Source organism: Neodiprion pinetum, chromosome 5 (genome assembly GCF_021155775.2).
Source record: "Neodiprion pinetum isolate iyNeoPine1 chromosome 5, iyNeoPine1.2, whole genome shotgun sequence".
NCBI lineage: Eukaryota > Metazoa > Arthropoda > Insecta > Hymenoptera > Diprionidae > Neodiprion > Neodiprion pinetum.
Genome location: NC_060236.1, coordinates 26,391,945 through 26,414,577, shown reverse-complemented (window position 1 = coordinate 26,414,577; position 22,633 = coordinate 26,391,945). Strand labels below are relative to the sequence as shown.

At 35.7% G+C, this 22,633-nt stretch overlaps 2 protein-coding genes across 7 annotated transcripts in view; one reads left to right on the top strand and one right to left on the bottom strand.

Annotated features, from left to right (window-relative positions):
- Positions 1 to 2,473, bottom strand: part of LOC124220103 (protein FAM169B-like) — a 6,246-nt gene extending 3,773 nt beyond the window's left edge. The window contains exons 1-4 of one of the 4 annotated variants that reach the window (XM_069136710.1): positions 2,344 to 2,473; positions 1,175 to 1,465; positions 780 to 960; positions 502 to 682 (exon numbers count right to left, since the gene is read on the bottom strand). In XM_069136710.1, coding sequence (XP_068992811.1) covers positions 502 to 682; positions 780 to 960; positions 1,175 to 1,224 — 412 coding nt within the window. In that variant the 5' untranslated portion in view covers positions 1,225 to 1,465; positions 2,344 to 2,473. Of the gene's footprint in view, positions 1 to 501; positions 683 to 779; positions 961 to 1,174; positions 1,477 to 1,910; positions 2,249 to 2,343 lie in introns of those variants that run through there. The other 3 variants (XM_046628559.2, XM_046628560.2, XM_046628558.2) reach the window with 3 other exon arrangements.
- On the top strand, positions 2,474 to 22,633 carry LOC124220093 (C-terminal Src kinase). Of its 3 annotated transcripts, XM_046628528.2 has the most exons (8): positions 2,474 to 2,611; positions 13,974 to 14,029; positions 15,425 to 15,816; positions 16,796 to 17,449; positions 17,842 to 18,037; positions 18,701 to 18,787; positions 18,899 to 18,991; positions 19,227 to 22,633. In XM_046628528.2, exons 2-8 carry the CDS (start codon positions 14,000 to 14,002, stop codon positions 19,320 to 19,322), a joined length of 1,548 nt encoding a protein of 515 aa, XP_046484484.1. In that variant the 5' UTR covers positions 2,474 to 2,611; positions 13,974 to 13,999; the 3' UTR covers positions 19,323 to 22,633. The 3 variants fall into 3 exon arrangements, with proteins under 3 accessions (XP_046484484.1, XP_046484486.1, XP_046484485.1); XM_046628529.2 differs by lacking the exon at positions 13,974 to 14,029 and having other exon boundaries at positions 2,488 to 2,611; XM_046628530.2 differs by lacking the exons at positions 18,701 to 18,787; positions 18,899 to 18,991; positions 19,227 to 22,633 and adding an exon at positions 18,434 to 18,582.

Genomic DNA, 22,633 nt, shown 5'->3' with positions numbered 1-22,633 from the left:
CACAATCTGTGCGTGAAAGAATTTTTAGAAGGTTTATTAAATGACAATTTTTCTTTCAGAGATTATTTTTATCCTTATGAAGTTGTGTTGTTGGTTGACAATAAGTAGGGCCTAACTTTTTGCAAAAATTTTTTTTTTATAAATAATATTTTAGTAACATACATTTCGTCAGCATGGCGACGTGCTGAGTTATCAGCTGATCGTTTGAAGTCAATTATTCGAACATGAAGCACAGAATATATCATCCAAGTTGTTAAACTTATTTTCCGGTATTAAATGAATGTTCAAGTAAAATATGGAACAAAAATCAAGTTTTGTATTTGAATATGATCGAGTTTAAGCATCACGTTTTCTGCCATCAGCTCGGAACAGCATGTTTCGATACATACGGATTGTTAGTGTAAATCAATTTGTCCGAATTGGAAAATGTTAATTTCTCAATTTAATAAGATTGGATTCTTAGGATTTCGAGTTACTTATGTTCACCTAGACGTGTGTTACCTTTTTGCTTGAGCGTAAAAAATCCGATCGCCGTACCGTTTTTCCATCTAAGCATAACTAAGTCAGATTCGTCAGCATAAGCAAAGACCGATTCATATTTTTCTTCCTTTGGTGAATCACGCTCTAAGTAGATAATCTGAGACAATGCGTAGTAGACGATTTTTTCCTTTCGTGTTTTAGCCTGATGAACAAAATACTTATGCGTGAAAGATATGTAAGGTAGAAACGGTAATGTAAGCAATCATCATTCAATCGTTTATTTATTTATTTACTACAACCTCCAACCAAATATCATCGCAATCGCTGTCAATAACACCGTCGAGATTAATTACATCATCCACGGTCTTGATCGCGATAAACTTGCCACAGGTTGTGCAGTCCAGGCGCGAAATGTCTCCCTCAATTTTGTACTCTGATAAATTTAACCGCCTGCCAATCGTTTCTCTGCTTTGACGACAGCTAAAAATGGTAAAATACTTTGAAATAGAACGATGTTCGTAAATTAAATTTTAGCATATTTATTATTTTGTGTAAATTTGAAAATAATTGATTGTTAAATGTGTATTTGGCAAGCATTACATTATATACCAGACTCTATATTGTATAGTTACGAGTATATCGTGTGGATATAGTATGCACGAGAGAGGATTTAATGCGAATGCATGAAGATCACCTTAGGCATAACATTGAATCGTGTCGAAAGCGACCCTGGAGAGTATCCATTGTGATATACCTATATATATGACTGCTTCTGTCGCAAGTTTAATGTATTTATATATGTATGCAGTGTGTCGCATGTGCTGCAAACCTCGACGAGACAGTGTCAACGTCGTCCATTAATTACGCTTCCAAAACCACTGTGACTCACTGCTTCACCTTGCGCGATTATATGTACACACTGACGTACGTGGACAATGTACACGCATACCATGTGCATCATTGCATGCAATTGGCGAGACACCAGCTGATATTCCCCTCAAAAATAATAACGAGATCAGTCATTTGGCTATTGTCAGAATACAGTCTTACAGTATACAGATATAGGGACTTTAGCAATTATCAGAGCCTGAATATCCAGTTATTAGCTGGTTTGGTGAAGTTTTTGAAATTCAACATTCATCCAAAGCAAATAATCTTTGTCAATATATAATAGTTATTATCATGTTAACTGCTTCTTCTTCTTCTTTCATTTATGAATAATGAAGAAAATATTTTCATATGGATAACGTTATCGTAACGAAACATTGGGGAAAAATGAGTACTTATTTAATTTTACAATGGTTTTGAACGAACAAGATGTGGAAACATGAGTGTGTTTTCATCTGTTACGGTTTACTGAATTTCAAATAATTCCAAACGTTACGATAACGTTACTAACTTCAGTTTGATGGTATTAAAGGTGTACATACAGCTAACGGAAACGAATTGATCACTACGAGTTTCACCCAAATATTCAATTTACAGACTTAAATCGCGAATTGAGAACAATTACGGTCGTCGTAACAACGACCCCTTTCATTAATTTGTCATGGGAAAAGACAATGATCAAAATCAACCGAATTGAAATCACTCAGTTTTTTCGGTATTTACGGATTCCCCCCACCTCGCGGCACAGCGTGAGAATTTATTGATAGAGCATGGAGCCGAGGTTCGTTGAGCGGCCGCAAGATGGCCGCAGGCTGCCTAGTCGGTGGACTCTTATTACGGGTCGTACCGTATTACTTCAGTGCCAACCAAACAGCCGAGCGGAATTAACATAAGCGACGAGCTGCCAACCAAGTGGGCGCAAAGTGTTGTCGGATATTACAGTAGTGGTTATAGCGTTCAATTCCACCTACATACCAGATACCTAGGCTCTGTGGCAAAATGGCCGACGAGTCGAGATGAGCGTGTGACATTCGCTTCTCGCAGAAGTCGAAGGTGTTCTCTATGTAGTGTTACGGTGTTTGTTACGGTGTTGTGTCGACGTCGTGGTAAAAAATTGACGTCCGAGGTGAAATACTCGTCGGGTGTCGCGCTGTGTCAAGTGGATGGGTAAAAGTGTCCGGCTGGTTTAACCCCTCGACGAATACAACCGAGTGCGGAAACCACGACTCCACTTAGTTAAGAGGTAATGTACAGAAAAACAACCTTCATCCGTAAACAACACGATATAAACAGAATTACTAGAATTTTACACGAAACGAGGATAGAAGTCCGAGAGACTCTCATCCACGCACTAGAGTGTGCACGAACACCAGACCGTGTTTCCCGTCGGGAAGTGTGTGAATTGCTTTTTTATTTTTTCCTGATTGTTTTTTTTTCCCTGTTTTTTGTCTTTAATCGTCACCGAGTTTACGCAGCGACCCGCGAGAAACTCTCGAAGTTGCTTATTTTTCTCCTCTTCCCGAGTGGAACCTCGTACTTTTTCGAACCTGTTTCTAACCGTTTTCCCCCCTGTTTTCCTAATTCTTGCTCGATCGACCGGCCCTTTAAGAGTCCGCTAACTTTCCTCGCATACCTCTCATCGCTCTAATTTTTTCGAGTATTTACTTGCTACCCCGATACGTAGAAACAAAACGACGTTCTCTCCTTCGCAATTCGCTGTTACTTACTACAGGCACTTTGCGCGAGAATTCGTTATGTTTTATTCAATGTTTGAACGGACGGAATATGCAGCAGCAGCAGCACCTCTCGAAATTCGCTTACCCGTCGCTAAACCTCGACGACTCGGTGTTATTAGGATCTCGCCTCCTTCACGCTTTTACGATTTTTAACAAGCGTCAATAACCAGGGTGTTCAGTCGTCGTGGAATTTCGACAGTCACGGAATTCTCCCACCATGGAATTTGATGTTTCGACCTTGAGAGACAGAGAGAGAGCGAAAGCGAGAGAGAGAGAGAGAGAGAGAGAGGGAGGAGAGCTTGCCTGAGAGAGTAAACGAAAAGATAGAAACGCCAGAGAATTTTATATCGTGTCTTGGAATTCCTTCGCGTTTCACCACCGAGCCGTCGGAATTCGTTCTTGATTGAAGTAGAGAAGAAGTGGAAGAAGAAGAATAAGAAGAAGACATTCGAGAATGAAAATCATCAGCGGTATTTTCACTTTGCTGATACCGTACGGAATAGATACTATTTACAACGCTGCGACGACTCTCGCGCGAATTCCACATTGGGCGAGAGGAATTTTTTCTCTTTCTTCCTCTCGAAAAACCACTTTTTCCGACATCGCGTTGGCGATCGAACGAAGGAATGGAATTATCATACGATTTCACCGCGTAGTATTTACGCCTGCACGTAACGACGAGCGTTAATATCGACTCTTAATTTCTTCAGCCGGTTTAATGCTCACGGTTAGCGCAGTCGACTTCTTCCTCCATCTGCACACGACGACCTCGAAGAACGTGTGAAATATTATACGTAAAGAGACTTCCACACTTGCGAGCATAGGATGAAGATTATTTCAACACGCGAGTGTTGAAATTCTTTTTCTCTCTTTCTCTCTCCCTCTCTCCCTCTCTCGATTCTTAATTAAACGAAAAATTTTTCTAAAAAGAAGCGAAGAAATGTGTAAACCGTGCGTAAAGTAATCCCGAATGAATTAACGATTATCGTGAAATAATAATGACAATGGTAATGATAAGACTTAACGGTTCCAGAAGCCCCAGATTAAGTTGTTATAAACGTTTGATAACTCGTCTCGAGGCGATAGTTCTGAGTAACAGGTTCTTGGTAAAAAATGCGGTTGCCATCGATTCGTGTTTGTTTGTTTTTTTTTTCACTTTCCTGTTGTTGTTTTCGTTGGCTTAAACGGTTGAGTTACGGTGATAAGTATTCTTGCCACCTATTTTATATCCATCTTTTGTGTATTTAAGAGAACTTGTCAACATAATTCTTTACGGTTTTTTTAAATTTGTTGAGTCGAAAAATGGCACCTTCAAAGGGTCAGTACAAGAACATCTCTTCGATCAAATATCTGCCGGTTTATTCTCCAATCGAATGTAGGTATATGTTTTTCGACTCTTCGGTAGACGGTTTTTTTTTCTTTTCTTTCTTTGCTTTTCAGCAATGCTCGTTAAAGTTTTGTTTTGTTTTGTCTTGTCTTCTTTTTCACACTACATTTTGATTTGTCGATAATATACGAACCGAGAGAAATATATGTTCGGTAGGTCAAGGCTGCTGCCTGCACTGCGTTTTACGCACGTACGCACGCGTTGTGTGTATATGTATATCTCTTCGACTCTCCAGATGTGTGTTCCTTCTTCTTCTTCTTCTTCGTCTTCTTCTTCTTCTTCTTCTTCTTCTTCGTTCTCTTTCCTTCTTCGTTGAATCTAAATTTATCCCTCTTCGAATTCTTACACCACGGTTGTTGATGCGTAAAGCCGCAACGAGGTTGTATGGTGGTTGGCACAGAGTCGCAGAGATACGGTGAATACCTACCAGGTATAAACGCAATACTCACGCGATTTGTACAAAAATACCGACGAGGTATTTATCTGCCCGCATATCATGTGTGCTGTTTTTACCGCGTGGGTTTTAGAAGACTATGAACGAATGCGAAAGTCGCGCTGCTCCCTCTCGGTTATATCATACACGTACTTTTAATTCCGCAGGCATGTGCGCGTTAAATATATACGCTTTCATCGAGTGGATAGTAATATTGATGATAATAACGATAGTAATGAATAAATCTAGGTGTAATTGTAACACCGTTAAAACAAAAAAACGAAAAACAAAAGAACATGTATATAGAAGAGAGAATGAAAGAAAATTCGAGATAAACTAAATGAAGGACGGGAGAGGTAAATTGTAAAATAAAAAAAATGGATTTATCCCTTTTGCTAACGCGAGTTAATTTTATAAAACCTCCGTGCACGTCGTGCGAACTCCTTTAATTAGTGAAAAAATAAATCTGTTACTTATATTACGTACATACACGGTTACCGGAAACTGTTGCCGCCATGTTGTCGGATAGTTGGAGAAGGAGAGAAATAATAGGCACAGGTGGTCTCGGGCTTAATGGATATAAGGTTGTAATATAATGATGGTGAAATTGAGAGGCACAGCGGTAGGATGGGTCGTGCTGTTTAATTATTTTCAACAAGGAGAGAGAAAAGAATAAGAAGAAGAAGAAAGGAGAAGACAGTCTTCCGGCAAATTAGCTGCTGCTGTTGCAAATTCACTTTTTTACATCTAGTCGTCGGATGAAGTAAATTGTTCGAATCGCATCCCGCGATACTAATTTGGCTCATCGTCGTCGCCTCCGTTGCTTGCCTCCATAATTAATTAAACTATGGATATCGTATGGCTATTGTATGTACATTAGGGTATTTTGGAAAAAAATAATTTGTGATTTTTCACCAAGGCACCCCCTAAAAAGTTTGTTCAGGTTAAAAGAAAGGTTCTGTCAAAATGTGAGAATTTTACGTTACATGGAAGACGGTGCTTTTCGTTGATTTTTCACTTTTCTAAATTTTAGATTATTCGATTGGAAAAAAAGATAAGAAATGAGATATGTTTTCATGTTGTGGAATTACTTTGATTTCTTTTCTTTTTCACGTACAATCTGCTCACAATTAACAACAATTGACGTTTTGAATAGTAATCTTCATTTCCGATTACCACCAAAGTGTGGTAGAAAGTGATATTATTATACTCTTATAGGGACGAAAAATGCAAGGAAACGCACAAATCGAGAGTAAGAAAAAAAAAAAATTGAATAATTACAAATAATGTCAAAGCGTCTGACTAGTGATTAAAAATTTGTATGGTAATTGACATTTTTTCAAACTCTATAATGTGTTATTGCGACGAATTTTAAACATAATAGATACAAGTCTTTGTTTTGACGGAGTGGTGATGAAAATAAATGAAATTTCGTACCAAACATTTCGTTCTCGCCTTAACGATGGCTAATGAGGTTAAAAATAAACTTTCAAGTCTTACTATATTATTGCGATGAGTCAACTTTTATAAGAAGATAGTATTCCATGGTTTTTCGGGTCGCTGATTACGAACCTGAAATCAGATAACAAAAATTCAAGATAGCGAACGAAAATTTCAAAGTTAATCAAATCCGGTTAAAAAACTTTATGCACTGGTTTTCGGGGTTGCTAATAAGATTCGCCATACTGAATTTTGATAATCTAATTTCAAATTCATGATCAGTGACCTCAAAAAACACTGGACAGAGTTTTTTTTGCGGCTGCGATCGAATTTGATTTATTTTCGTCCGCCATATTGGATCCGCCATGTTGAATTTTTTGAATCCGATTTCAGATTCGTAATCAACGATCCCAAAAAATTATAATTCATGCGTAGAGGAGTAAGTTTCTCAGAAATGAATTATTCCTGTAATTTATTACAATTGTTTTCAATCGATTTGTTACTAACGATAAGAACCGCAAAGAAACGTGTTGACAAGTACTCTAAATATACTAAAAATGGATACAAAGTAGATGGTAAAAATACTTGACACAATGATTGAGTATACTTGTAATTTAATTTGAAACATTTGTTGTAGTATATCACTGAAAGCTATTGCCAGTCGCTTTTCGCAAAGACGGAAAAATGATAAAAAACACAAATAAAATCAACTTCCAAACACCGGGACGTTAAACATTTATAACGCGATTTATAAGGCCGACAGATGTTGTGGGATTTACTCTCGGTCATTGTACAGTAAATTGTACTGTTAAGAATACCGAACGAGTGAATCCGTTTTCACATTTATTATGCAGCGTTATATATTCTTTATGCGTATTTTTACGTTCCCGAAAATTGAAGCACCTTTTCTAATCTCTTGTTTTGCATTCTAGATTTATTATAAATGAACCTGTTGCTGCTATTTTTACATTAAATTCATTATCGAAACATGAAATGTACAACAATAGAGACAAATCGCACGCGAATTCATGTTTTACTTAATTTTCTGTAAATCAGATTCGTTGGTAAAAAAGTGTCAAGGAAAAACATGAAAAATATTAATTGATAGTTGCTTCTAATACGGATTCTGAGATACAATGATGAATATTTAAAGAGATACTGAAACTTGGGAAGCTAATCGAGTCCTCGATATCGTAGAATTATTATTTATCATCCTGATAATTATTTGTTTATCATTAAAACTCGTACGAGAAAATTGCAAAAGCCAATAATGCAATTGGATTTTATTCATGAGTCATGAAATGTCGAAATCATCGCGAACATAACGTCACCGTATGTTTATATTTTGCGATTAGCGAAACGTGATACGTGTCTATGAATAATAAATGAAACGATAAGGATGTGAAGAAATTTGATCTGTAATTTCACTGCATATCGTATTGCATTTTTGTTATTTACTGTAACAATTATATCTCAGACATTTTACTCCGGTTTATGCTAATATTGTTTTCTCTCGGTTCGTTTTCCGTGTTCCGAACGTAAAGTTGGAAAATTTTTCCAAAATCCAGGGAAAATATATTACATTCTTGCTTAAACGTCTCGTGAACGTTCTTACGAATGTCAAGTAAAAGGGAGAAATTAAATATATCCAGTGAATCATTTTTCATGCGTGAGGAATATTGGTGAATGCAATGTACGAGTGTAGAAATCTAACATATCGAATTACACTGATTTCAAACTTTTATATTCATTCCGGATCTGGATATAGTTTGAAAAAAAAAACCCACGCACACACACACAATTGAATCTTGACGTTTTATAAATTTATAAATGTATTTCTTACCATGATAAACCTTTGTTATGAAATCCGTGGGTTTACTTTTTTTATCTGCATGCAAGTTGCAGTTTTCAGTAATATGGCGAATCTCATATATATATATATATATATATATATATATATATACACAATAAAAAATAAAAAGAGAACAGATTCCACTAAAAAATGCAGGAAAAATGTGCTACCTTTGTAGGAAAAAAAATGATATCTTTGGCATGGGTATTTTTTTTCGATGAGGTTAAAGTTGGTAACGTTGCTGCAACGATGCATGTTTCGGAAAAATCGTTACTTCGCACCTTTAGGATTGTCCGAAATTTAGTCAGCCGTGATAAACAAAACAGGCTCGCATTTTGAAAATTCAACTTTTCGAAAGTCGTTCTAAAATTCCTCAATGATGATTTTCCTTCCCGAGGTTCCGTTACGTTAACGTAACCCTCTTTTTACATACACATGGGACGGGTTTGAAATTGGTCGGAATGACCATGATTCCGAAGGTAAAAATATCGAAAATTGAAAAAGACGGAAAGATGGAAGTGGCGAAACTTTCAGCAAGTCAGAAATTCACAGAACTGAAAATCTTCGATCGTAAAGAATTTCGATGCTTCGGATTTTGATATTTTCTAATTTTTTTTACTTCCGGGAGTTCGACTCGTCGGATTTACGCCATTTCGGAACTTTCAGCTTTGGGTTTCGGCTCAATCAAAACTTTGACGTTTCGTCAATGTTTGATTTCTTTACTTCAAGGTTTCGCAACTAAAAAAATGCGGAATTTGGCGCCTTCGGAACTTTTCAAATTCGAAATTTCAACCCCACCTCGTCTAGATGTATAATGTATGTAGCGTTACGAAGTGCGCATCATGAAGGCGATCACGATGATGTCACCTAAATGGAAGTGAACATTTACAGCATTTACGTACATATACGTGTGTGTGTGTGTGTGTGTGTGTGTGTAACTTTGCATATGTGCGAAGGTACGCGTATATTCGCAAAGCATGCAAACGATGTCGTGTAAGAGTACGTGATAGGTGCTCGGTTGAAACCATACGTGCAGGCACATACGTAATATACAACTCACTTTGCGTGCCCCCCAAAGTGCGTACATTATATATATATTCGTTCAGCAAAGCTGCCGGTGATGCTGAAACTTTCTGAAACATGTGGAATTTTTCGGATTTTTAATCGAGAGGAAAATAACTCGGTGAATTGATGCGTCGATAAGTTTGTGAATTAATTCCAATTCACCTGAATTAATGAGAATTAATTGAATTGTTAAATATTAACTGAGGATTAATTGAATTATGGAAAATTAAGTCGAGTTCATTTGAATTAGTTTGGACTTGTGGCAGAATTAGTTGTTCGGGGTGAGATAAAATTTATTCGAATTAACGGGAAATGCAAAGGAACGAATTGGATTTTTTTTTAACTGATTTGAATTAGAGTGAATTATTGGGAATTATTGTGAAAAAGATTCGATATTCATGAATTGAAATGAATTGAGTCGAATTAAAGAAGTTTGTCTGAATTACAAGAATTAAGTTTGAATTATTTGAAAATTAATTTAAATTAATACAAGTAAAAAAAATTATTACGTCACTCAAATTTGGATTTATTTTCCCCCTTGTTTTTACTCGCATCTTTATGCTACGGAATATAATGCGTGGTGTTTAATTTTTTCTATTCACTTATGTTTTCATCGTCATACTTATTTACATTCTTATTTGCACATATTTTAATAGTAAACTGCCGACGTTGAGACGATTCTGATGTTTGTTATAGAAATGATTTCGTAATATCCTAAATGACACTAAAACGGTAATATTAAAATAAAATTCTGCATTGGTTATTATCGGTAGTCATGAGAAATCATTTAGGACTACAGAAATCATATGAGAAATTACCTGATGAAAGTAAAATTTATTTTTCACGTAATCCCTCTCAATCACTCTATAAAATGTAATTAAAATCATATCGTTCTTTCTTACAAAGTGGATTTCAGGAGTTATTCATATCCTGATAATCGTAAATAAGTACGACGGTGAGTGCTCGGTCGGTAAAGGTAGGACTGCTGTATAACCTTAAATACAAATCTACATTTACAATGTATGAATCAACTTGCTATATTTGTATGCTTCAAACGCCAATCAACACTTCGTCTTCTACATGCTTGGAAGAAGAAAAAATAAACTATCACCAATTGTTTTTCAATCTTTGACAATAAAACGATGATATGGCTCGAATAAATTAACGAATACATTCTCGATTATATTTATAATCGATGTAAAAGATTGGTTCAAATCATTCACATAATTCACGAATAAATTGATTGAACTTGATTAAGTACATTGAAACTGTGCCGTGTGTTCTCATAATAAGGAATTCTGAGAACGATGAAACCGAGTGAATAAAACGAGACTCGTTGTGTGAAAAAAAAAAAAAAAAAATAAACAAACTTGCCAATTAAAGTTCATTATTTCTCTTCAATTTTATTTCATATCGCAAATTGAAGGCGATTTACGGTCAGTCTAATCTTAAGCTGCGTGCAGTTTCAAAGAATCCTTACAGGTTTTTATTCGTATGTACGAATCGCTTTCACGCCGCACATGTTTATATACGGTATATGTGTATAAACACCGCGCGATGTGCGTATGAAATAGTAATTTCAAGTGGCATGAAAAGTGGGTGCGTGCTAGTTTACCAGTCTAGCTCTATCCTGAGTAACGGCCACTTAAGATTACGTAAAGGTGATTCATGTGTATTAGTATGTCGGTCTGCGAGTCCTCACCTTATATCAAATACCTCCATGTGTCCTCCACCTACGTATAAATTTTATTATTACATATGTAGGTATCTTCTCCTTCTTTCTTCGTCTTTTCCTGCTTCTTCTTCTTCTCTCGTATGACATAACTGACGTCATTGCCGATGCCGAGGAAAAACGCACGCTGAATTATTCAATACATCTTTTATTTATTCAGCTATTTAATTTTTTCACCCCGTTTTTTTTTTTTTTTTCTTGTTTCTCTATCGGGAAACGTAAAATCAATGTAAGGTTTCCGCTTGCTTGGAAAATTGATCTGTGCAATCGTTCATCTTTCGTCGCGATTGAATATTTCGCGATTCGCCGTTGTCCATATTTTTTTTAACGTTTTTATACTCCACGAAAATATTACACTACATACGTCAGGCTGACTTACAGATTTTGAAAATGAGGCGAAATTTTAAACGATCTTTTCTCAATTCTAATCGAGTAAACTTTTCGCAAACTCTAGCAATGTACATCGAATTTTGCCAATTTCTATCACTCTTATCATCGTTACGAATTATAATTTATATCGCACAATGATGTAAAGATGGTCGAAGTATCGTTGTGATTGAATTAATTCTTTGAAAATGTGACGATTCGATCGGAAAAAGAGTGAAGAAGAAAAAAAAGAAAAAGAAATGGATATAGTCAAAATTAGAACAAAATAAAACGTATACACATGAAAATTCAGACTTTTTCAGACCTCAGATCGTCACGCGATAATCGGACTAATAATTTTTTTAAATTCAATCCTTTGAACCTTAATTTATCCGCTACTGCATACATATGACATTTGATATAGTTTTGATGATAACTACAGCCGCATGAATTCACACGATGTATCTACAAACATCTACGACTCACGCACTTGTTTTCTTTATCTATACCACAATCGATGTACATTTCCGTTGCAAGTGTGTGCGTGTGTGTGTGTGTATATATATATATATATATATATATATATATATAGTAAACAAATAAAGAAAAGAAAAAACCGAGAGAGGAAGATAATACTTGATATGTAGAGGATAAGAATCCTATTTATATATTTGATGATGATATAACAGCTACTGTACAGCGATTGTCGTTCGATAATTATTATCATTATTTAGAAAGTCGAAATGTCTTTTGATTACGGAGGGAAAAAAAAAGACGAGACGGTGATATGCAACGACCAGTTTCTTCCTAGAGATTCTTCAAATTTATTTATAAGCGTATCGTGAAAGATTATGCAATTTTTTAAGCTTTTCTCAAAATCACTGATGAGGTTTGCAATTTTTCAAATATATAATCGAAACAACTGATCGTATAAATGAAATTCAGAAAAATTTCAAGTTGAATGTTAAATTAAAGCCGATTTTTTAATTTGACGTTTAACGTTAGAAATCCGCGTTTAACGTCATGGAAATATTATACTAACGAAATAATGTCTTAATTTTCAAACGGTTGCCGAAATTATATTATATTTTGTTACATTATATAAATATCGTTACGTGCAGTTTTACAAGAGTTATATGTATTAAAAAAAAAAATGTACATGCATCGTTTGAATAAATACTCAATTATAGTTAAGCTGTTGATAATTTGCAGTTTATTTCAACGAGGGTATAATAATATAATTTAAATAAGGTGGGGTTGGAAAAATAGTTTGCCGCGGATGTTGATCGTGTAATAAATTGTCATCGCCGCGCCTTGTATGTTGAACCACACGTCATAAGATATTCAGATTATCTGTATTTGTATATGGGGAATTTCATGCAAGCCCAACGAATGAGTAATTTTTGATTTTATTCAAAAAAATTTCTGCAATCTTCCCCTGAATTTTATCAGACATTATTTTATTGAACGGCTCAATTATTTATAAATATTTAAAGTGATTTTGAAAGGAACATTTTTCAAATACTCAAAAAAATGTCAAACTATATTTTCTACTCGTTAACGGTCTTGAATATGATGTAAAGAAATTATGATCGAAAAATGAAAAGAAACGAAATGAAAATAATATTACGTCTTCACGTCTGGGTGAAAGTCTGGCCTATGCTGTGTATGATATAGAAAACTTTCAGAATTACATGCAAATTATTATATTATAGGCATGCATATCGATTTAACACCGAGTCCGCGATTAATCAAACACCTAATTAAATATTCCTCGGCAGCGAGTTTCTTCCTCCTCCTATTATTCGTCAGCTGGCAATATGGCAGGTATAAGCAGCAAAAGTGGCGGAGAGACTAGTTTGCATAATTGGTGCACGTATTAATCTGCATACACGTACATACGTAGGCGTGCATCTTGGTATTAATTTACGCAACGCGATGAATGAAATACGCAGTTATATGCATATAATTATATGTATATAGATTATTATTTTTCACAATCATGCAACTTATCAACTTCACCAATGACAATCGTTACACGTATTATCCGTTAACGTCATCAGGCCGGAAATCTAGGTCTGGTGATTCATGATTTTAATATTATATTTTACTATTTTTTTCCTTTACAGAAAATTCATTTCCTTGTTCGTGTCCATAATTTAACCAAGCCATGTTTGTTGGATGCAGTGTTTACGTGAATGTAACGAACCAACAAGTGATTGTTTAATTAAATGTATCATTCAAATTCTTTGTGAAGTCTGTTATCATTCAAACACCCTTTACATAGCCTGGTAAATATAATCGTCAGCTGTGTTGAACGTTCACATTGTCTCGGAAGAAATCTCATTCGATTTAACAATTTTAAACCAATCGAATGATATTTTATAGTTGTTATTTCGTTTCGTCGAACAAATTGTTTGATCGAATTGAGCTACAAACATATATCGATTCAAATACTTGTATCAGCCTCACCAAAATGTAGCTACATCAAGTGAAACTACAAAATGAAATTACTTACTTACGATTGTGCGTTGTATTGAATCCTCGTATATTTTTTGCAAATAGATTCAAGACTCGTTGTTTTGTTTTTGTAGATAATGGTCGCCCACCGTCATTGATAATGAGCCAAAATCTGCAGAATTCAACGCTGGTGAGTAATTCGCGGTAGTTCAGTAATATTCGAATAGATGCAAATATGGCGAAGAAGGAGACGCAGAACAAAGAGGAAGTTGACGATAATAACTCATCGGTGGTTGCTTTCTGTCGAGTCTGCGGTTATCTTGCGGCATGAGTTGTTAAAGCGCTGCAGGAATCGCTGCCAGAGAAGATAAATCGAACACGAATACCGTCGGAGAATTTTTCACTTACTTTGTCTTTCGTATATCTTTATAACGTGTATAATTACATTAAAACTTGATACTATGCAGACTTCGCTCGCCGCTTCATGTTTGACAATGAGAGCTTATATAAATCATTAGCTGGCTTACTCACTATTTCGTTAACCCTGAGTTTTAGTTGTCTTTAAGTAAGTTTTGATACAGGTATCTGAAAACAAACGCGAGAAATTGACGGTCTCGATAACACTAGTCCTAGAAACTTTAACCGCTATTTTCGCAAATAATTTAGAGATGATTCTTCCGATTTTGAGTTATCGTTGTACAAAAATAGACGTTTGTAGTAAATTATTGGTAAGGACTCGAACGGTGAAGTCACAATGTGACCTAGAAATTTTCTTTCTTGTGAATAAATTTGCTTAATCGTTTGTCGCGATATAAACTCCCAAAATTCAATGAAGCTGAAGTTAGTAACGTTAACGTAACGAAACATTGGGGAAGTCACTATTTTGCAAGTTTATAGTGAGTTTGAAGTAATTAACTTTTCAAAATATGAACTCGTTTTGTGCTGTTATATTTTACTGCAATTCAGAATTTCCTCTAGCTACGAATTGACGATTTTTTTACGAAACGTGAATCATTACAGTAACGTTTCTAACTTCAGTTCCATAAAATTGAATAATACGCAAAGCCCCACTTTTCTTGCACCTGTGATAAAATAGTATATTGTTTACCAAGGAGGCAAATTCGGTCGTTTTGGGCCGGGCGTAATTTTGCAATATGAGTCGTACGTGAGGACGCAATACGAGCCAAAGACGAATGTTGCAAATAGGTGAGGCGAAAAGATCGTTGCCTCCTTGTTGCACACGATTCTTTATATACAACAAGAGTATGCTACGCGTTTTTTCACGAAGTACAAAATTGAGGTTAGGGTCACGTAACGTCAGATTTTCTCGCGACAGCGCATGCGCGCAGCATTGAAAAGACCACCTTTAACTCCTAGGACTTGGAAGTGGTATTTTCTGTACTCCGCGCATGCGCATTCGCAGACTCACTGGACCGTCATAGAAAACGCGCATGGAAAAACGCGTAAAGGATGCTCGCGTTATATAAAAGAGATTTTCGGCATTATATGTATTCCTGTAATTTGATTTACACCTTCACAACTTATAAGCAAAAATCTTTATCTCAGTCATAACGAATGATTTCAGAGGTTGATTCAGCCGACAGTGGCAGCCGCAGTGATGCCTACGTATCACAACACGGGTGGTGGATATCCGAATATTTCGGCGACACCACGTCAAGCGAAGCTCGATGGGAACCAAAATCACCACACAATACCCTCGAATCTTACCTCCCATAATTCCCTCGGCCAAAATACGACCCAGCATACAGCTTTGTCGAATCTGCACACGGTAACACCGTTACCAGTTTCACCTACAATGACACATCATTCGATGTCGGCGAACGTCACGCAATCCCTCACTCATGGTGGTAATTTAACAACACCCACCGTCATAATGGCCTCGAATTCGGGTAACATTGCCAATCCGACACCCATGACGAACAACCCCAGGCACGAAGTCAAGCTGAACGCAATGCCGTAAGTTGTTTGAAAATTTGATACGCTTGAAATGCATGGATATTCCGGAATTACAGCAACATTTTCTTGGGATCTTCCGGTGCCTGGAAAATGTAATGTCGGAAAGTCTTGTGTGTCCAGCATGGAATTCCTGGTAGGATACGCTCATGGAAGAACGGGGAATGTCGGGGGGGGAAAAATTGTTCAGAGAATTTCAAACTTGGTCTGCGAAAAAGTGATGTGAGGAAACATCTGATAAATGGCTGAAAAGGAAATTGAAAAATTCCCATTTCATTATTGCAAAGAAAATCAAATCATCGTACCAGGTAATCCAGACCAATTGCACAACCATCAAATGAAAAACACCGTCAGACTTAGAAGGTGTGCAATTCTTCCAAATTGCCTGGTATAACAATGTGAATTTTTTATCGGATAGTAGCACCAATGCCCACTGAAATCTCGCATTTGCAGATATTAAAAAAAAATTATTACTCTTCCAGTAAAATATATGCTGAAAATGTGGTCGAAACACCTATAATTTAATTGAGGAAATCCACTCTCTTGGTGGGAGTGGTTAGACTTGAGAAAATAATCTGGAAATATCAGTGAATTGTTTTTGAATTATTTGGAGCTGATTTGGAGGGCGAATGATGAAAATTTCGTCCGAGCCCTAAATAAATAACACTCTAATATGTATATTAACACGAGGAATGCATTTAACTACAACTATTTGTCTCTTTTCTCTTGAAAATTTGAAACCATCATGCATAATGTGGGGTCTATAGTTGTTAGGAGACTGGAAATGCTGATGTCATTTCATTTAAGGCATGTGAACACATTAAAAAGTGAAAGGGTTCGTTAGTGACTGACTAGAAAAAAAATTTATTACCAACACAGCTTGATAGTATGATATTTTATTCAGAAAATCACAGTACAGATGTTCGGTGAAAGTAAAAGAGAATCATATTTTCCATAAAAATGTAACGCTTGAATTCCTCAGCTGGTTCCACGGCAAGATATCGAGAGAAACTGCGGAGAGGCTGCTGCGCCCAAGAGAGGACGGTCTGTTCCTGGTTAGAGAGTCGACGAATTTTCCTGGCGATTATACGCTGTGTGTGTGCTTCCAAGGCCGCGTCGAGCACTACAGAGTAAAGTACAAAAACAATCAGCTGACCATCGACGACGAGGAGTTCTTCGAAAACCTCGCCCTCCTAGTCGAGCACTACGAGCAGGACGCCGATGGCCTTTGCACCCAGCTCACCAAGTCGCTTCCCAAACAGGGCAAGCAGGACTTCTGCGTTGATCCCAAGGCCTTCGTTGAGGCTGGATGGGTGATACAGACCCACGAACTTGAGCTGAGGGAGTGTATAGGAAAGGGTGAGTTCGGCGACGTTCTTTTAGGGGTCTACAGAGGGGAAAGAGTCGCGGTAAAAATGCTCAAAGACAACAGCGAGGCTGCCCAAAGGTTCCTAGCTGAAGCGAGTCTGATGACCTCCCTTATACACGACAATCTTGTCAAGCTGCTTGGACTCGTCTTCAACAATCAGCACATGTACCTCGTCACTGAGTATATGAGTAAAGGGTCCCTTGTTGATTACCTCAGATCTAGGGGAAGACTTCACGTGTCGAAAAAGGATCAGATCAATTTTGCCTAGTAAGTATTTATGGAGATTTTTGGAACAACTGATTGTGAGACAACTAGATAGATTGGAAAATGTGTGAATGTGAATTATACCGTCTTAGTGTTCTTTATAATGACATAGAAACCTGAGAAAAAAATTCAAGCTTTTTAAATGTAGAATTAATATTCTTTCAAATTCTCATTCAAAAACTGCCGTAAATAGTTGATTTTGCAGAATCGCACTATCATATGCGCTGGATTCTGTTTGCCCCATGATTCTCAGAAAGTTTCACATAGCTCTGCTGTATTTTTCGCAAAATGATTTTTATACATGTCGAATTTCCTCGATTTCTTCAACAGAGTAACAAAGATAACTATAAATTATAGCAAGTGTACTGACCTGAACCGTTTGCATTCGTTCGCAGTGATACCTGCGCTGGTATGGCATATTTGGAATCAAGACATGTTGTGCATCGAGACCTGGCTGCAAGAAATGTCCTTGTTGCGGAGGACAACTCTGCGAAAGTATCTGACTTTGGACTCGCACGCGATGAAAACTTCACTCTTGATGCTGGAAAGCTGCCGATAAAATGGACCGCTCCTGAGGCTCTTAGGAACAACGTGAGTTCATCTCTAAATCGCGTGATGATTGTACTTACGGAGTGCAAGCCTCTCTCGCTTTTTCTCTCTGCTCATCTGTCCTTCTGATTCTTAGCAATCTTTTTCTGTACTTATACTTTTTTTTTTTTAATTCTCAGAATTTGCTCTTTATATGGCAAAGCGAGAGCAAGAAGAGTTATAAACTGAAAAATTGTTTGACGTGTCTTTCTCTGCACTTATTCGTACCCATCCAATTTCTTTGTATTATTCAGTCAGTTCAAACTATAGAAACAAATTCAGCAGAGGAAGAGAATGTTTGATTGAAAGTAATTCGCCTGTATTTCATTTGACGAATTAGTGCGATTAAATTTTAACTTGTCCTTATTTTTCAATATTCTCTTTCTCTTCTTAATCCAGACAGTTCAGATTGTTTGTCGCTTGCTCGACTCGCTTAGCAAAAGAAGAATCTAATGTATGGATGTGAAAAAAAAAATGTGAGTCAAAATTTATTCGGATTCCCTAATCACAAAATGCGATTTCTTGGGCTGGGTATTTTGATAAATACTGGTAAATATTAATATTCTTTTCTCTATTTGATTCTAATTCTCTTTTCTTTTCATTTCAATCCAGTGTACAAAGAGTATCATAGACACGCATACACAACAGTAATTTATATCGTTACAGAAATTTTCAAACAAATCGGATATGTGGAGTTTTGGTATTCTTCTATGGGAGATCTACTCTTTTGGCAGAGTACCGTATCCTAGAATTGTGAGTATCGTAATAGTCCCGTTTCAATGTCTTGATTTCATGAGAAAAATAATGTTGTTGAACTAGGCAATGAATACTATACATAATAATTTATGTTTGAAACCAATTTAGCCATTAGCAGATGTCGTGAAGTGTGTTGAAAAAGGCTACAAAATGGAACCACCGGATGGATGCCCACCTGAAGTTTACGAAATCATGAGACAGGTATTAAAAAATGTTTTGCTAATGGATTGACCATTGTTTACAGAGAAAATTGCAATATATGCTGATATAAAAGTATGTCTTTCTAATTTTTGGAGAAATATAGTCGATTTACGAAAAGAGAAAGTAAAGAGATTACAAAGAAATTGAAATTGTCTGAATGATATTGATCTATCCATTTTCCATGGTGTATCTACTTGTGTTTAATAAATATTTTGATGTATTTTACGTTCCTCAGGCGTGGGATCTTCAGCCAGAAAAGAGACCAACCTTTCACGACATCAAAGTAAAACTTGGGCAGCTGAAAATTGAATATACTATGTGCGCAAATTGAAATGAAGTAAGAAACGAACAAATGTTCCAACTAAACTTTTTACGGATAGGAGGAACAAAAGTGAGGAAACGTCGTGTATGTGAAAACGTGATCTAGCATCAGAGTGGCAATACAAAAGTTAGTAGATGAAGGGATACCTCCTAAATACTCGGAAAGAAAAATCAAGAGAAAACAAAGCCAAGAAACTAGAAAAATGTAATCTAGACTGTAAATTGTATAAAAGAGAAAACGGAGTAAGAAAACTTTTTATTTCCGTTTGTTTGTAATTTATTGATATTTTAGTTCACATATTATATTGTAAACGTATCCGGGATCTTTTTGATTTTTATACACGGACGTAGCTCAATCTGCATCGATTGTGCCTTTCTTTGAATGAATCGACAGGACAGTATTGACTTGAAAAATGTTATCGTAACAATTGCCAGATTCTCGCTTGAGGCGAAGGATCGAGATATGGATTTTAGAAGGAGAAAAGCAAAGAACAAATTAATATTGCGCGAATGTATACAGTAGAGATGGAATTTCGCTGCAATCTGTGGGAGTGTAGAATAGTTGTAACCAGAACAATCATCATCCTGCCATCTTTTCGGTTCGTAGAAATAAAGTTAATTTCTTCTCACCATTCGCAGTCTCGGAATGTCAAGAGATACTTACTGTTTGATATCCCAGACAATACGAAATCCAGAATTCGTCACAGAACAACGTTTGAAAATAGAACTTCACCTGACAAAAGATGTCTTCGATCCTGGACGGAGAGATACACAAGGCTTTTCTGAGACCTTGCGGGTGACAATGAACAAAATAATGGTTAAAAAAAATATCGTTCCACGTTTGATTAAAAGATATTTTTTTCGCACAAGCAAGGTCAAAGCTTGTTAAGCAGAAATGTTTTATTAATTCGATGTTCGAGTAAAAGTCGTTTTAAAGAATTATTTAAGGTGCAATGTGTCTTGAAAAGACATTCTGTAGAAACGATATAATACGCCCAGAAGTTGTATCGAAGAATAGAATTCAACTGAAAAATGTCTTTTAGATAACCATTTTTAAACAACGACAATAAACGAGAGAAATAAACATCTTAAGAATTCCAAGTGTCCAATAGATAAAGAAAAAGTTATTTACGCACAGGGTAAAAAATAAGGTCGAAAATACGAATCTTTCGGTCGTATGTTGATCTTAGAATTTATTTAACACGACTTTTGACTTCGTGCTTGTTTTTTTAGTATCGAGATGAGAGATTTGTTTGGTATGTTTGAATCTGATTTAAGTTAAAAACTTCCGGTTGATTGTCTGAATTGGTACCTTACGTCGCAAATAAAGAAGTGTCAATGTCAAAAATGCAACTTTCATTCTTTGGACATTTGATTCCTACCTGTTTTAACGACTAATTGTATAAATATAATTGTAAATATTCATTTATGTGCGTGCACATGTAACAATGTTACAATATTCATATATGTGCATACACATTAGTATCTGTAAAATCATTATAAATAATATGAAATGTGTGTGTGCGGGTAAAGAAGTAGACGAGAAGGATATAATGCGAAGTTTAAGAAAGTTTAACAAAGTTTAACTAGGTACACAATATTATACATCGGTGTATATATATATACGTGTATATATATTGTATCTATACCTTGATATATATACATATACGTATGTATGTATATTTATACGTGCAGGATGTTCCTATGACTCTAAAATTAGGAATTACTCGATGCTCTTCACTGTATTGGTTGCGTCCCTATGTTATTGTTGAATGATACCGTCTCACCTGCAATCGAATTTCAATCATGTCACTGGACATCCTGCAGCTGAACAAAATTATCGACTAATTTATACAGTACGTGGTACGAGAATGATGAGCATATACATGTTACGAAACTACGGAATTGTATAATTTCTGTCGTAAATTTTGTCCAGCCCCCCAATAGTTCGTCGGTTTCGTTGTTGTCGGGATGACGATCATTATGTTATGATTGTTGTGTTATTTTTTTTTTTATTCCATACTTGTACATTTTTCTTATTATCATATTACTGCAATTATTATTAAAATCATTATAATTACTAATATTATTATTATTTATACATCAGTTTTTACATTCTCGTCGAAGCAATACCTGAACTGTTTGCAATTGCTTAATTGTGGACAATCTACGGGTAGTTTCGATTTCTTTTTTTTTGTTTCCAAGTAATTTTATTACACATTTAACTCATCATTTTGCAATGTATTTACCCAATTCCTTAGATGGTAAGAAATTTAATATATATATTAATATAAAATTATTATTATCATTATCATTATCATCATCACCGTCACTGTCATTGCGAATCATTATTATACAAGTATACATGTATGTCACCAGATGAAAATAAGCTTCGTACATGATACGTGTACAGCGTACGTTACGAATTGGGAGAGATTAAACTAAAAATTATTGTAAAGGAGAAATTTATTGAAGTAGGTACTCGTGTGCAATAAATAATTTGTTTGTTTTTACTTTTTCTGTCTTAGAAATTGTAGTATAGACTCGACGTAATAAACTTGTCATATCGGAAACTATCTAATATAAACATTATAAAATTTCAATTTCGAATTTAATATGGTAGATATACTTAACGCTCTCCTTTTTTGTAGCGTAAGCTTCGTGTCGTCGGTCCTGTTGTACCGCTTGCATGGGTGTAATTTTACACGTACGTTTAGTTTTCAGGTATTATGTATATGTGGAAAGCAGGGGGTCTCGATATTTTGATCTAGTTATTTCATGTGTAGTTGCTACATAAATTATGAATCGTATCTATTCGAAGAATCTGATATATTGTATACATTTGAGAGTATTATAATTGCGGGGAAAAATAGAAAAATTTACCAGTCTAAACGATGGACATTATACATGAAAGATTAAAGTAATAATAATTGCCAATGGATATACTATGTAAGGTATATATTTATATTCTATCTCCAAATTTACTCCGATTACGAAGATGTTAACGGATTGCTTCTCAATCTTCCAAATATGAACTAATCTTTCTTTTTAAATATTACTCTTTCTTTTCACAAAGGATTTAAATTTTCGGTTCATTTGGTAGCTAAGACCTACTAATGGTAAAAGTTAATCGCAACGAATTTTTGCGTTGCAAAAAATTTCGATCAAAATCGAAAGAATAAAAATACATAGCTCCAATAATCAAAAGTGTGTAACCTGCCTAAATTTTACTTGCAAACACACGAATATCAGATTAAGTTATACAAAAGGAAAAAAAAAAAAAAACACCGTTTCAAAATGTATCTGCTCAATCCGATTTAA